This window comes from Eimeria tenella, genomic scaffold (assembly GCF_000499545.2).
Source record: "Eimeria tenella Houghton genomic scaffold, Eth_scaff72, whole genome shotgun sequence".
NCBI lineage: Eukaryota > Apicomplexa > Conoidasida > Eucoccidiorida > Eimeriidae > Eimeria > Eimeria tenella.
This window is the reverse complement of record NW_013543442.1, coordinates 86490-101019: the sequence shown is the minus strand read 5'-3', so window position 1 is coordinate 101019 and position 14530 is coordinate 86490. Positions and strand designations below refer to the sequence as shown.

Sequence of the window (14530 nt, the reverse complement as noted above, 5' to 3'; positions counted from 1 at the left end):
CCGTTGTGCAGGTTGCTGAGATGGCTGCGAAGGAGGCGAAATAGCCCGGCACATAACTCCAGTGCTTTGTCCTTGGCGAGACCGCTGGCTGCGAGTCCCTCTACCTGCGCCGTCAATGGTGTAGCCAGCTACCTAGACGCCGAACTGGCTAGCTAGCTGTCCCTCTCACTGGCTGGGCGTATGCATAGCTAGCTCACTGACCCAGTAGCTAGCTATCCGGTTTCTTTGGATCTTCCGTCTTCTCGTCTTCTATCAGAAAGGCTCGAAGCTCACTCCAAAGCTTCTCCCGCGCTTCGCCCGTCTGCAACGCAAACCACAAACCCTAAACCCCATCCATGGAGCCAAAGCAATCAACCAGAAGCCCTGCTTACAGAGCTGGGCACTCAGCAGGTGAGGCAGTGAGCGTCCAAATGACCGCGAACAGCATTTCACAGGAGCACACGGAAGGAGGCGCAGAGCAAAAGGCGTTTGTGTACACATATTGCGGCAAGCAGGACTACAGCCTCAAGCTTGGTTACAGCCATTCTAAAGATAGGCAGCTGACAGCAAAAAATTGCGAACTTAAGGCCTGCGGCCTCTGTTTCTGCTATTCTGGCTGCGTGTTGTGTAGTGCTGTTTCACCTTTTTCCTCCACCACGTCTGCGCGCTATATGCGTGCCTATCTGTCCTCTATTTCTGACTCTGCTGCCACACTGTTTCGTTTCTAGTGCTTTCCAGAGTTTACTCGCGCCTGTGCATGTGTTGGTTTTTATTTGCCTCTGTTGCTCACCAGGCTCCCATCAAGCTTTGCTGGTGCTGTTCGCCTGTCTTTGGCGACCCAGAGCTGCTGTATTTCTGACTTGTCTGCGACCGGAAACGCATGCGCGTCCCACAGGTTTACGGGGGGCCCACGGGTTAGCAGCGCCCGCTGCTCCTTCGCGCAGGTGGAGCGGGACACACCGTCGCAATAACGCTGAAACTGCAGCAGCAGCAGCAGCAGCAGAAGTACAGCAACACGTGCGCCAGAAGATGCAATGGGGGCGAGTTATCAGGGATAGCATCTCAGCAAAAGTGTATCCCACGAAGCTATGAGGTAAGGCTACAGGTCGTAGCACCAACAGTAGCCGCAGACAGGAGCAACAAGACCACAATGAAGCAGCAACAAAGGTCAGCAGCAGAAGTAAGCAGTAGCAGCAGCATCGAACGCAACGAAACACAGAAAACAGTAAACAGGCGGGAGGTCCAACGACACGCCTTTAATATAGCAAAAGATGGGAGAACAAGGAAAGGCAAGGGCATAGCAGCAACAGCAGAGACGGACGAACGCACAACAACAGAGACAGAGGCAGGAGGAAGCTCGTGTGCTGCTTACTTGTGTTTGCTGCAGCTGCTGCACACAGGGGTAGCAAAAGAAGCAAGGATGCCACCTATTGTCTCCTGGAGCTTGATATTCGCAATAATTGTCCTCCGTTATGTCCTCATAACAAACCAAGCACTCCCCAGATGGAGAACCGTGAGCCTCTCCCGCCTCCTCGCTCTTGCTGCTGCTGTTGCTCTTCCCGTCGTTGCTGCTGTCGCAGCAAAGAGCCTCTCCACTCTTGCCACTGTCACTCATCTTTCCCAAAGGGAGCAATCAGAACTGCAGTGTTTAACACTGTGCCGGGGTCCGTTAATTGGAGTACTCTGAAGCTATTCCTGCTGTTGCTGAGGCTTCCGTTGCTCCTGCCTGCTGCTACAAGAACCTCTGTCACAGCGCCCTTCACCATGAATGGGCTCTGTAAACTACTCTGGCTCCGCCACTGGCGGTATTCTGGGTGCTCCTTACTCTGCTGTATATGCGGTAGATGCTGCTTGTCCTGTTGCAGGTCAACTTAACTGTTGCTGTGCGCTGTCGTAGGAGTCGTCCCGTAAATGCTGCCTGCTTCGCTGAATTTAAAAGTAAACCTGCGCTTTCGCATTGTTTGTACGGTTGTCGCTAGGCTTGGATCATCATCAGCAGCAGCGGCAGCCAGAGCGATTGCTGCAGCAGTTACAACGGCCGCTCCGGTTTTCGATCCTAGAGTGCAAAGGCTCCCCCAAGGTATTCCTGCTCTGACTTAACAAAACGTCTGCAGGAGCAGATTAGTACATGGGCAGGAGCCTTTAAACAAAAGTTGAACACTGGACACGGGGCTTTCCAGTTGCTGCTGGTGACTGCTGCTGTTGCGGCTGCGGCTCGTGTTGCTGCTCCTCAGGCATATTCGTAGAGATAGTGCAGCACAGCAGTCCTTGCGGTTAGCTGCTGCTGAAATCAGGGCAATTTCTTGGTCTACACGAATTTCCCGGCTGGTTGGCTTCACTTGGCTACGGCTACTGCCGCAGCCCCTCCTCACCACGGTGGCTGCTCTTGTTCCTGCTGCTGCTGCCAGCTGCTGCCACAGTAACCTTACCACATAACTTGTTAGCAGTATTCGCTTTCCCTAATTCTGTAGGATTGGAATCTTTTTAGATCTTTAACAGAAGACATATATTGCGGCGACGTCCGCGTGAAACTGCAAATTCAGCAGCAGCGACACCAGCAGCACCGGCGGTTACTGCTGCAGAGAGAGGAGAACTACACACGGAAACAAAACACAGAAAATTCTACTAACTCACGTGCAACATCGGGGATACTCCAAAAAGAGGCTTCTGCTGCCTGTTCGGGGGTAGTTGCGCCCGGTTCAGCACAGCAGCAGCCGCTGCAGCAGCAGCAGCAGCAGCAGCGGCAGCTGCTGCAGCATACAGCGCACGATGTACGAGTGGGGAAGCAGCATCGGGACCCGCAACGTCAATCTGTCCGGGGGCCAGCGTAATAGCACCGCACTAGGGCGCAGCGCGTTCCTGCGGCAGACCCGTGAAAGAAGGGAGCAGCGGGAGAGGCAACGACGCCAACAACAAGCGCAGCATCGAATATCTGCTGCGTGGAGGGCTTTCAGGGAGAGACAGAAATGCAAGCAGCTCTGTAGGGATGAATTCGACAGGCAGCATCAACTGCTGCAGCAGCAGCTACAGCAGCAGCTGCAGCGACAGCAGCTGCAGCAGCACCTGACTGCGCAGGTGGACGACGTAGAACATCAACGGCAGCAGCTGCAGCAGCAGCAGGTGCACAAGCAACAAGCCAGGCGAATTGCTTTCAGCTTCGATCCCTTCTGTGGGGCAGGCGCAGCGGACGCTGAACGACTCCTTACTGCCGCTTCTGCCCTGCCTGCGCCTTCCATCACCGCAGCAGCAGTCCCTGAAAATAATGCAGGAGCAGGAGGAGAACCAGTGCCTAGCTGCGCCTTGCACGTTGCTCTGCTGCGAGCCTTGTCACTACACTACAGGAATCTCTTATTGCTGCAGCACAGCACGGAGCTGAAGGGCGAGCATCAGCAGAGGCAGCAGCAGCAGCGGCGATGTCCCCCCCACCTGCTGTTTGAGGGGGACTTACGCCGTCGTTGCGGCTGGCGTTGCAGTGCTCTGTCCCCTTCTGGCAGGGCTTGCTTTGGCCTACCTGCAGCGGTACCGGTGCCGGCACTGGGGGCAGCAGGTGCTACACCTGCCAGTCACGGTGCTGCTGCTGCTGAGGCATGCAGACACACTGCTGTAGTGGGGAGGCTGCCGTTGGTGCTGCTACCTCTGGAGTGTGATTCGTCGACGAGACAGCAGGCCAAAGCGTGTGCTGCAGCAACGTCGCGGTTACTAGTGCAGCTATTGCGCTTTGATATGCACCAGCAGCAGCAACTGCAGCTGCCGCAACGGCAGAAGAAGAGCCTATTTCACAGCGCTGTCTGGCGCCTCTTAGGATTGGGGTGCTGCATTGCAGCTCAGATAGGAGATTTCGTCTCCTCTGTCGTCACAGAGCCAGCAGCAGCAGCAGCAATATCAGCAAATGGACACAGCGCAGCTCAGATGGATACTGCCGCTGATGCGGAAGATGCTCTGATTTTGCTGGAACACCTTTTAAGGGACCAAGCCTTTAACTCAGGCATGGCTGCTGCCATTCCATGCTGCTGCTTTCCTTACCATTTGCATGTACCAAGCATTTGCCACCAAGACGCCACGATCGCTGCCACTGCTGCTGCTACTGCTGCTGCCGCTGCCCCTGTCACTCTTGTGTCCCCGCCGTTGAGCCGTGTTTGCAATTTGAGCGGGGCACAGAAATGTTGGCTATATCTTTGCTCTTGTTCTGCCTGCTGCTGCAGACTGCATGGCTCAGACGGAACTCCTGCTGCACTTATTTGGTTCCCCACTGCTGCTGCCTTCATTTGCAGCGAAAGATCAGCAGCAGCAGCAGCACTCCATGCTGCAAGACAGGGCCGTTGCGCGTTTGGAGGCGATTCTTTTTGGCACTGCAGCCACACCAGCTGCTGCAGATGCACCTGCCGCAGCAGAAGCTGCTTCTGCAGCTGCAGCTGCCCCCAGAACAACAACTTCATTGGCAGTTCTCCCGGAACTCCGAAGCGCTGATGCTGTTGTTGCAGCAGCAAGTGCAGCTGCTGCGCTTAAGCGGCGTCTGGGATCTCCAGGGCTACTCCAGAATGCGCTGCAGCAACAGCAGCATTTCACGGGACTGCAGCAAGGAAGTCAACTGAAATTGGCTTCGAGGCAAGAGCTGTTGCGGCTCTGCGCTGCAGAGTGCGAGAGGCTCGATGGCTTATACGAAGGCCTGCGGCGCCCGTACCCATTGCGTCGGCCAGCAACAGCACCAGATTCAGCAACAGCTCCGACAGACGGAAACCGCAATATGGGTCTGGGTGTATGTCTGGCTGGCAATATGTTATCTCTGTTTCATTTGCACCGTCAGCGGCTTATCGCTTCAGGGACTGCAGCGGCAGCTCCGCAAGCAGCCTCAGAAGCAGCAGAGACAACAACAGCTCCAGCGTCTGCAGCACTTACATGCCCAATGTGGTTGCTGGCCTCTCTGCGTCTTTGTGGTTGGAGCTGCCCATTTGACTTGCTTCGTGCTAGTCTCCTGAGCCCTGAAGAGCAGCGCGGACAGCAGCAGCAGCAGCAGCAAAAGGACCACCAGACAGTGTTGCCATTTTCCGTGTCTGTAGATGAGGCGGTAAGCTTGCGACCCGCAGTATCCGCCTGGTATTGCCGCAGCTCTAGTTGTTATCTACGTTGCGAATGACTACGGAGTGGCAATCGCATCACTTACTAGCGTTCGATGCAACTGTGGTATCAGCTGCTGTGGGTGCAATGACTGCTTTTTCTGCTGAACTGCTGTTGCTGCAGCTAAGACGCCAACTCGTTGTACTAACAGAGGGCTGGGCTGTTGACGCCTTTTTCACGGCTGCAGAAGCTGCACCTCCAAGGGGTGAGTGTCCCTGTAGCTAGCTGGCTTGCTAGCTAGCTGATGATACCCACGTTTGGTCGCCGCACCGCTTGTTTCGTTTGAGGTTTTCCCTATAGGTCCCTCGCTACCTGGGGCGCGAGCTGGCTCGCCAACTGGCTGCCTAAGCATGCATGCGCAATGTTCGCCTCTTCTTTTTGTGTGGTGAAGGCCTATCGGACTTGCTGCAGCTTTATCTCCCACCGGAGGCGGAGAGGGCAGCAGCAGCAGCATCAGCGGCGGCGGCAGCTGCAACAGCATCACCAGCAACGGGCGACGCAACTGCAGCAGAAGATGAAACTGAGTCTGAATCGGACTCTGAAGATGAGGATGATGGAGGTAGCGGTGAATACTTCCGTAATCTTTGGGACCACAAGTACACAGGTCAGACAGCAAGCAGTAACTATCTAAGTTGCCCTGTTGCACCTTGCTTGCCACTGTATTGTGGAGAGAAGCGGGGGTCCTAGGGTGCAAGGCCATGAGTAAGAGCTGCATGAGTCATCAGCAGCAAGAATAGTGGTGCAGGAGCAGCAGAAGCAGCAGCAGCAGCATGTGTGCGCGACGTTGCCTGCTAGGCGATGAACGACTTATTTTGAACGCCTTGTCCGTCAGCACTCCTCTGCCTCTCCGTCTTCTTAATGCCATCAGGACCTGTGTGAGTGTCTTTACGTTGCCCTTCTCCAGCAAGTGGTGCAGAATTAGCCAGCTCTGCCGATTCTGCAGTGACCGTGCCCTCTTTGTTTTTTTGCGGGTACTGTGGCTGCTGCAGTTGGACAAGAAGTGTGGGGGTAGTGCCGACACTTTCTTTGGGCTCATGGGGCATCCCCCTGAGTTCACGAGCGAGTGGGGAGAGGCCGTGAGGTCCCTTTGCACTGTTCTCAAATATAAATTACAGGTACATATTTATCCTGCATCTGCTGGTGTGCCTCCTAATATTTCATGATAGCTGGTGGCTGCTGCGGCCGTCTAGCTCCTGGTGTTGCGCTGCTACTGCTGCAGTGTACGCTCCGAACTTTGCTGCTTTCTCCGAAGGTCCTCCTAACGCGGTTGTCGTTGGGGCTTCGCCTTTTGCTTCTGTTTCGCGCACAGCGGCTGCTGCGTTTGTTGCACTGGGCCGTCTGCTTTGTGCGTGTTGTTTCGTATCATGCGTAATGCTTAGATGACTGACGATTCCGAGCTGCTAGAGGAGACGGAGGAAGAACAACTTAACGCGGGGAATAGCACCAGCAGCACGAGCGCATCGAAGTACGATGGCACAAGCAACAGCGGCTTTTCTTTGAAGCGCAGCGACCTGCGGTGGCTTTTGCTGACACTCAATCGCGTCGCATGGTTGTTACTGCGTTCAACATGCGCGTCGTCGTGCCCTCAGCAGCGACAGCAGCAGCAGCAGCAACAACAGGAGCTGTCGCTACTCTTACCTGAACCCTCGTACAACAACAGCAGCAGCAGTAGCAACGGGAGGCGATGGCGAAGAGGACGTGAGCGCCTGTGGCAGCTGGTTCCTGGGGTTCTACGTGAACTATTGGATCTGAATAGTCGTGTATCTCTTGTTGAAGACGAAGAGCTGGTGCTACCTGACGGGCCTGCCTCCTTAATCTTTTCTGCAGCAGGTGGTCAGCGCCTCCCAGCTCTCTGGGAATGTCTTGTCTGGTGCATGCGCGGCGGTGACGCCGCTGCGGCATCCACTGCGGCTGCTGCCACTGTCGGCGGCAGCAGCAGCATTGCAACGGCACCAAGCGCTGCTTCACGCGGACCCTCCAGGATGCCACCCCCCGGGTTGCGCCTGTCAAATTTGCCTACGAGGCTGCTGGCCTCTTCTCTAGTGTATGTGCCGCATACAATCGCTTTTTCTGACAGGCTCGCGGTAAGGACAGATGAGTCGAATTATACGGTCTAAGAATTAGGGCTTAGCGTTTATTCTTCCATTGTATTATTGTCTCCTTGTTTCACTTTGTCATATTTTTTTCTCCACAAAGAGATATAGGCGGTGGTGCACCGCAGTATTTGTCTTCTTTCTGGCAGCACTCTCTGTTTACGTCAGTTGTGTCGGCTACGTCGTCCGGCTTTACTAGGCTGCTTGCTTATTGACTGAATCTTCAGCTGACGAGCAGCTAGCCTGCCGGTCGTCTAGCTGTTTACTCACCTGGCTAATTAGTTGCGTGTTTGTGGCTTCGCTGGCCGCTGAATTCAGGTGTTTTACCAGCTTCTGGCGTTCGAGCGTGGAGATTCATCTTCTTCCTTCTTTTATCGTCGATGCTTCCAAATAAGGAGGACCCATATCGGTTAGTGTGTGCATCCTTGCCTGGTTTTCCTTTTTCACCCCCTTTGCATCCTGTCTTCCTTAATCTCTTGCGATTTTTCTGTCGGCTCTTTATCGGCACTCTGCGCACCTATGGGTGCCCGAACTGGGAATTGCTTTGGGCGGCTTATACTTTGTGTGCCTTTTGTTACTGGCTGGCCACTGCTTTGTTTCTTGGACATGGGCGAGCTGCCACCGCCTGTTTCTTTTTCTCTCGTTCATATTCCGTTTCTTATCTCTGTTGGTTTCCTATGAATGCTACGTGGCTCAAAGCGGCCCATACGGGCGATGGCGAATGCCCTCCATGAGGCGCGAAACAGTCTCTTTAGTCATGATTCAGCCTTCCCTGTACCACTGTTTTTTTCAAGACAGAAACGTAAGCTTTAAGGAGTTAAGGGATTAAGGGTGAAACCTGAACGCTTCTTTGGGGCGTCCTGCTGCAGTGGAAGACGGACTAGCGGCGTTGCTTCATGGAGGTACTGAAGGCTGCAGTTGCTGCACTTTCTGCACTTGATGCTGGGTTTGCTGCTGCCGCTCTCTGCTGACGTCGCCTCCAATTAAAATACACCTGGCGTTTTTGCTGCCACGGAGTTCCTTAAGCTATTTTCTCGCAACAGCGCCACAGAGCTGCTTGCGTCTACAGCGCTCGACGGAACCTGTCTTGGTGTGTGTTGCTTCCTGTGTCTTCTATTCGCCAAAGACGTGATGCGGGGGTTTCAGGTCGAGTTTATCACCGCTGAAGGAACTCCGGAGGCCGGAATCGACGGAGGCGGCCTGCTTAAGGAGCTCATAGTACGCACCAGCAGCAGCAAGCACCATCGCGGCAGTGGCGGGGGCAGCAGCGCCTTCCACGGTTGTCTCTATCTATCGCTGTGTATTTGTGTGTATGCATGTATTTTGTGTTTGTAGATGGGTTTGCGTGTGCTGTTCAAGCTCCTCCTTTCCTTTTTTTCATGCAACTTGTGTTGCTTCTCAGATATATTTGCTCACGTGTCTTCTGTGTAGGGTTTTTTCTTTTTTTTGCTGCATCTGCTGCTGCTACTTTTGCTTATCTGCTAGTTCTACCATCGCATCCTCACTTGGGTCTGTGCTCCTACATTGCTGCTGCTTGAGAGTTCCTTTTTGCTGTTGCAGTAGCCGTTGTTGCTGCCTTGGCTGATACAGGTGGAGCTTTCTCGGCGAGCATTCGACCCTGCCTACGGCCTTTTCCACGTAGGTCTATTCTGGCTGTTTGCCTCATCTATCCTTCTGCCTGCCCTCCAGTCTGTTCCAGCCTTTACCAGCCTGCCTACAGCCCTTGCAGAAAACGGGTGCAGAAGCAGCTACCCTGTGTCAATGAATAGATCAATATCGTGCGCCTGCAGAGCTGCCCCGATAATTCTCTCTTTCCAAATCCCTCCGTCGAGCTTCTCCACCCAAACTTCGCCAACTTGTTTCTCGCAATAGGAAGGCTTGTTGGCAAGGTACTGCTGTTGCTTCAACCGGTGTTCATGCCGCTGCTGCTGCCGTTATCGGTGTTCGTGGTGGTGCTGCTGTCACTATTGCTGCAGTGAAGAATCTTTGGATGAAGTTGCGTCGGCTGCCGCTGCGTCTGGTTGCTGCTTTTGCCGATTTTTTTGTTGCATAGTGTAGTGCCTGCTGCCAGCCCCGGTGCGCGCTTTAGAATGACTGGCCGCGCGTTACTAAGTGCCCTTGAATTGTTTGGAGGTAACAGAAGGGAAGTGTGTTTCTTAGAAAACCAAGGGAAGTTTAGCCGGGAAATTAGCGTCGAAGGAACTGTGCTTGGGGAATTTTTGTGGTAGCAGCGTGAAAAATTGTGGAGACGAATTAAGCTGCCTGGAAGGGCAGAAACTAGCGAAGTAGAGAGGGAGCAGAAGTGGCTGACGAAACGACCCTTAGTTGATTTTTTTTCATTTCATTGTTCACGCTTGTACCTCACAACAGGCTGTGTTTGAGGGAGTGCTTATTGAGCCTCAACTGAACCGCGTCTTCCTTAAGTTGTTACTGCGCCGGCCCTGCCGCCTCGACGATATCAAGAGCCTAGACCCTTCTGTACACCGCAGCCTCATGCTGCTGAAGAAATACCCGGGAGATGCTGCAGAGCTGTCCCTGACATTTTCTGTCATGCGCTCGGAGTTCGGTAGCCAGGAGGAGGTGGATCTGATTCCAAATGGTTGCAATATCCCCGTCACCAAGTATGCTAGTGTTGCTGCCGCTACAACTGTTACGAGTTTCGTGCTGCGATTACTTCGAATGCTACCGCTATTTTCTTTTCTGTCGCTGTTGCGCCAACGGTTGTTTTGTTATTTTTCTTTGAGCGGCGCTGTGGTTTACGCGCTGTCGTTGTCCGCGGCGGCTGCATCGTTTCACTGTGCTTTTTTCCTTACCACGTGCGTCACCTGACCTGCATAGCTGCGTATCATCGACGCTTGGTGAAAGTTGCTCCTGTTTCTGCTACATTGTGTGTGTCTGTCTCTACGTGTACTCGGCTTCTCATCCGTAGGGCGGTTCATTTGGGTTTCGTGGTTGCTGCACACTTTTATGCTTTACTGCTCAGCGCTTCCAAGCTGCGATACGTGCAGCTTATGTCAGACTACAAGTGTGTCAAACAAATACAGCAGCAAACTCAGGCCTTTCTTCGTGGCCTCAGCGACGTCGTACCACTGCAGTGGCTTCAAATGTTTTCTGCCGAAGAGCTGCAGCATCTTGTTAGCGGCACCAGCGAGGGTATCACATCGTCGCACTATTGCAGCTAGCCAGACCTGCTTACTTAAATAGCCGACTACATCACTAACTAACTAGCAGCCAACTATATGCCCACTGATTGCTTGCTCGTTCGATTTGCAGCTGTCGTCTCTGAAAACTCTCGTTTTTTCCTCTTTTTCATGCTTCTTCCGATCTCTTCCTCCATTTTAGTAGCCCAGATCTAACTGTTCGTTTTATTTACTGCGTTGTCCTACAGGCTTTGATGTGGAAGACTTGCGTTCCCATGCCTCTTACAGCGGCGGCTTTTCGGAGACTAGCCCTCAAGTTTTGTGGCTTTGGGAGCTCCTTGTGAGTCGCTACCAGCGGATGGGTTTTATTGTTTCTATCTGTGTATTGGCTTGCCCACTGCCTGCAGTGCAAGGAAAAAGATTCAAGGGATCTTTCACCGTGAACTGTGTAGCTCTGTAATCCGCATATGTTGTGTCGCTGTGACACCAACATTTTCGTGGTATTTTTAACTTCCTTGCTGTGCCTCAGTCATCATTGCTTGGTCGTATCATTTACCTGTTTCTTGCATTAGTACAGGCATAGTTGGGGTGCACACACATATTTGAAAAATGTTAGTGACTCTCTTAGTCGGCTGCTTTGTGCTGGTTTCGCGCAGAGTGGAATGGCAGACAGTGAACGCAGCAGTTTCTTGATGTTCGTGACATCTTGCTCGCGCGCACCTCTACGAGGATTCGGCTCGCTATCTCCCCCTTTCACCATTCATAGGGTACCAGACACGTCCCGTTTGCCCACAAGCAGTACTTGCGTAAATCTATTTAAGCTTCCTGCCTATGCGACGCGACAAGATCTGTGGGACAAAGTCCGAGGAGCCATTGGGGGAACCCGCGGCTTCGGTCTTAGCTAACTACGAGACTCTTAGCGTCCTGGCTAGCGGAACAGGCTAAAGCACTTTGACTGTGCGACCTGTCCTTGAGCATTCGTTGTCTGGAATTTGGGCTGTATACAACAGCATAGCGGTTTCCTCATTTATTTGAGGCCTCTTTTTAGAGAGGAATGAGCGCAGAGATGTGGAATGACATGGGTCCAGCCAGCTCTACCCACCGGCCAAGTGCAGCAGGCTCGCTGTGACGGCTCAGTCTTCCGAACTGCGTGCCTTTGGTTGTGCTTCTCCGCAATATTCTGATTCGCTTTGACACGTCAGTAAATGGATGGCGCCTATTTCCTTGACCAGCATCTAGCCAGAAGGCTGTCAGCTTCGTTTCACCTGGGTCGGGAGGATATATTTTCCAAGTGTATTGGTCTTTGTACGGGCAGTTAGTGTACAACGGTGGCTTCTTTGTGCTGCTTGAAGGTCCTAGAATACATTAACGCGGCCTGAACACGCGTTTAGTTGCTCAAGGGACCACTTTTTTCCCAAAAAGAGTCTTCTGCGGTCCGCAAGCAGGCGATCTGTGCAACTTTAGTGACCAATGCCAGCAACCAGCAGCAGCCTGTGAGCTCTTTAGGGCTTCCAAGTTTATGCTCTGGGTCCTTCACTATTCTCCGAACAGCATTCCATTCGTCCTTGCCGGAAACTAGATACTTTTCATCTAATAAGTGAACTACGGCGTGATCCTTTACACTGTGCTACGCGTTAACGGCAGAGTTAGCTCCGGACAGAAGTGAGATGTACATACTTTGAAATGCAGATGTGTGGATGGTTAAGTATCGCAGTATTTCAGTGCGGCTACTTCCTGTACATACACTTGGCTGCCATTCATTAAAGACGCCTGTGCTTACGGTTAAGCTGCCCATTGGTTATTTTGGGGGGCATTCGACCAAGAAGATGCTATTTCTATAGGCCCATCGAAATAACTACGACTGATTATCAGGTATTATGATTTAATGAAGATGCTCTGCCTCCGCCTAGTCAACTTCCGCGGCGCCAGCGACAGATGCTGGGAGCCATGGGCCAATCTGCGCTGGGCCCATAACGTAGAAACTTGTCCACGCAAGTAAGTCCCTGGAAAAGCATTTGAATGGGAAAATTCAATTAGCGTCCTTCTATATTTGAGAGGCTGCTTAATGCTACTTGCAGCGTGATGTGCTGGGCATTGGCTAGACATGTGCAGGTGAAGTGTTGGGCTGCTATTGAAAGGCCTCATTTACTGACCCATTGGACGAAGCAGGGGTCCCCCAAAACACTGATTAAAGCATTTAAACGCATATCAAAAAACTGAAATTTAACAACGGCAAATATGTTCCGACTGCGGTGAAAGCCCCCACAGCAGTACTAGGTACTAGTGGAGGATTACGTGAAAAAGGCAACCGTATGCACACAACACTTCACGGGCATTTCCCAATATCCAGAAAATTGATTTACTCAATACCCAGTCCAAGGGAAATGCTTATCAAAGAAAAGCGTCAAAAGATGCAAACAGGGCCACAATGAGGAGTCGAGTGGTCCTTGGGAGGTCTGCGTGGAATATTCCAGCCACCCCCTTGTCGTGCAAGGACTGCAACAGGAGCGATGCGTGCGCCTATCATTCGATAGTTTAGCAAGACTTATTCCAAATATTTGCATTGCCCTCATTTTTAGAACAAGCACAGCAGCACGGGCTGCTGATGCAGCGGGAAAAATAGAGTCTCGTCAGTCAGCCGTTTGCACCCCAGTGTCATTGTGGGTCGGGACCTCTTACCCCTCCCACTCCGCCTGAGACTCTTCTCGCCTTCTTACCTTGAAATTCCGTTAAATTATTTATTTCTTATCAGGTTATTAGGCTGTTCTTCCAAGAATGAGAGAGAAGCTTGCGCTCATCGCCGCCTTACAGGCCTTCTTGGCCTGCGCAGATCCTGGAGTGGTTCTATCGAGCGGCGTTTCACAAGATCCCATCGATCTGTCCTTCCCTCTTGTGCAAGAAAAACTAAATCACAGTGCAGTATCATATGAATATGTGGGCGCTCCTAGCATCAACGGATCCCAGGGATTTAGACTCAAGGTGATGCATGTCTTCATTGCACTGACGGGCGTGATGGCGCTGTTATTCCTCGTCATCCATTGTTTTAGCAAGCTCAAGGGTGACGAATTAACCGGCCGCAAGCTTGCAATTGGGGGTTCTTGCGGGCCAGACGGAGAAGAAGAGAGTACAGCAGGCAGCGCATCAGGCAAAAGGCCTAGAGGTGGAGATGGAAATACTGCTACCTCAGGACAAGGTCCACATCCTCCTCTAAACAGTAGAGACGCCCCAAATCCTTCCCCGCAGAGTGATAGGGGCCAGCCCAGCAAGCCGACGTCACCATCTGCGGCGGGTCCACAGCTTTCGTCTTCGAACTTTGGAAATCCATCAAAAAGACAGCGTCCAGGTTTTATGCAAGGGCCTCTCCCCTGGACTGGGGGCCAAAAGACTCCTCGAAAAGTTCTCTTTCAAATTCCAGAACCCACTGGACCCCCAGTTCCAATGGATGTCGACCAAGAACACGCCGACCCAGAAAAGGAAGAGAAGGGGGACACCGAGGTCCCAATGGAAGTTGACGACCCGCGTTCGCAACTTCCACCAACCCCTTCTTCACCTTCTGCGCCACAGGTGCCAAATCCTAGGCAGAGGTTGCCTCATGGTACCAGATCAAGGCTGCCTAAGCCTCCACCACCTCCCAGGAGTTCATCCCTGCCTTCACCTCCAAAAGGAGCCGGACAATTACCCAGTCACTTTGGTGCTCCAGCCCCTGGGGAAAATTCACCACAATTACCCTCCCGTTGGCCGCCTGTAATGGGAACAACATTTCCATCGTCTTCATCTGGAATGTTTCCGCCCCCACCGTCGTCTCCTATCCCACCCTCATTCCCTCCGCCGCAAAATCAACCAGGGCCTCCCCTCGATGTACCCCCATTCCCATCTTCCACTTCATCAGGACACAGCCCGCTACAGTCGCATGCAAATTTCCCGCCTCCACGGCCATTTCCCCCGGCGGGAGGTCCACCAGCATCGTTTCCAGCTTACAGCTCCTCAGCCTCACAGTCTCCCCCGTCAGCGCAAGCTCCGCCATTATCTTCCGCAAGTCCACAGATTCCTCCCGCACCGCCGTTGCCTCCAACACACACTCCACCATCATCTTCCTCACCACAGATTCCTCCCGCACCGCCGTTGCCTCCAACACACACTCCACCATCATCTTCCTCACCACAGATTCCTCCCGCACCGCCGTTGCCTTCATCATACACTCCA

General features: G+C 52.9%; 3 protein-coding genes across 3 annotated transcripts; 2 read left to right on the top strand and 1 right to left on the bottom strand.

Moving 5' to 3' along the window:
* Nucleotides 1–208: 208 nt before the first annotated feature.
* ETH_00032000 (uncharacterized protein) lies at nucleotides 209–1594 on the bottom strand (the record flags this gene model as incomplete). The annotated part of the gene is made up of 3 exons (XM_013378062.1): nucleotides 209–301; nucleotides 770–958; nucleotides 1352–1594. 3 exons carry the CDS (start codon nucleotides 1592–1594, stop codon nucleotides 209–211), a joined length of 525 nt encoding a protein of 174 aa, XP_013233516.1.
* A 1154-nt stretch (nucleotides 1595–2748) lies between these two features.
* ETH_00031995 (ubiquitin-transferase domain-containing protein, putative) lies at nucleotides 2749–11232 on the top strand (the record flags this gene model as incomplete). The annotated part of the gene is made up of 15 exons (XM_013378061.1): nucleotides 2749–4141; nucleotides 4182–5044; nucleotides 5218–5299; nucleotides 5486–5698; nucleotides 5890–5969; nucleotides 6084–6209; nucleotides 6474–7178; nucleotides 7506–7596; nucleotides 8314–8405; nucleotides 8778–8825; nucleotides 8978–9076; nucleotides 9558–9808; nucleotides 10171–10340; nucleotides 10576–10667; nucleotides 10984–11232. The coding sequence occupies 15 exons, from the start codon at nucleotides 2749–2751 to the stop codon at nucleotides 11230–11232; spliced, it is 4554 nt and encodes a 1517-aa protein (XP_013233515.1).
* A 1870-nt stretch (nucleotides 11233–13102) lies between these two features.
* ETH_00031990 (uncharacterized protein) lies at nucleotides 13103–14075 on the top strand (the record flags this gene model as incomplete). The annotated part of the gene is made up of 2 exons (XM_013378060.1): nucleotides 13103–13891; nucleotides 14028–14075. 2 exons carry the CDS (start codon nucleotides 13103–13105, stop codon nucleotides 14073–14075), a joined length of 837 nt encoding a protein of 278 aa, XP_013233514.1.
* Between the last annotated feature and the right edge of the window lie 455 nt (nucleotides 14076–14530).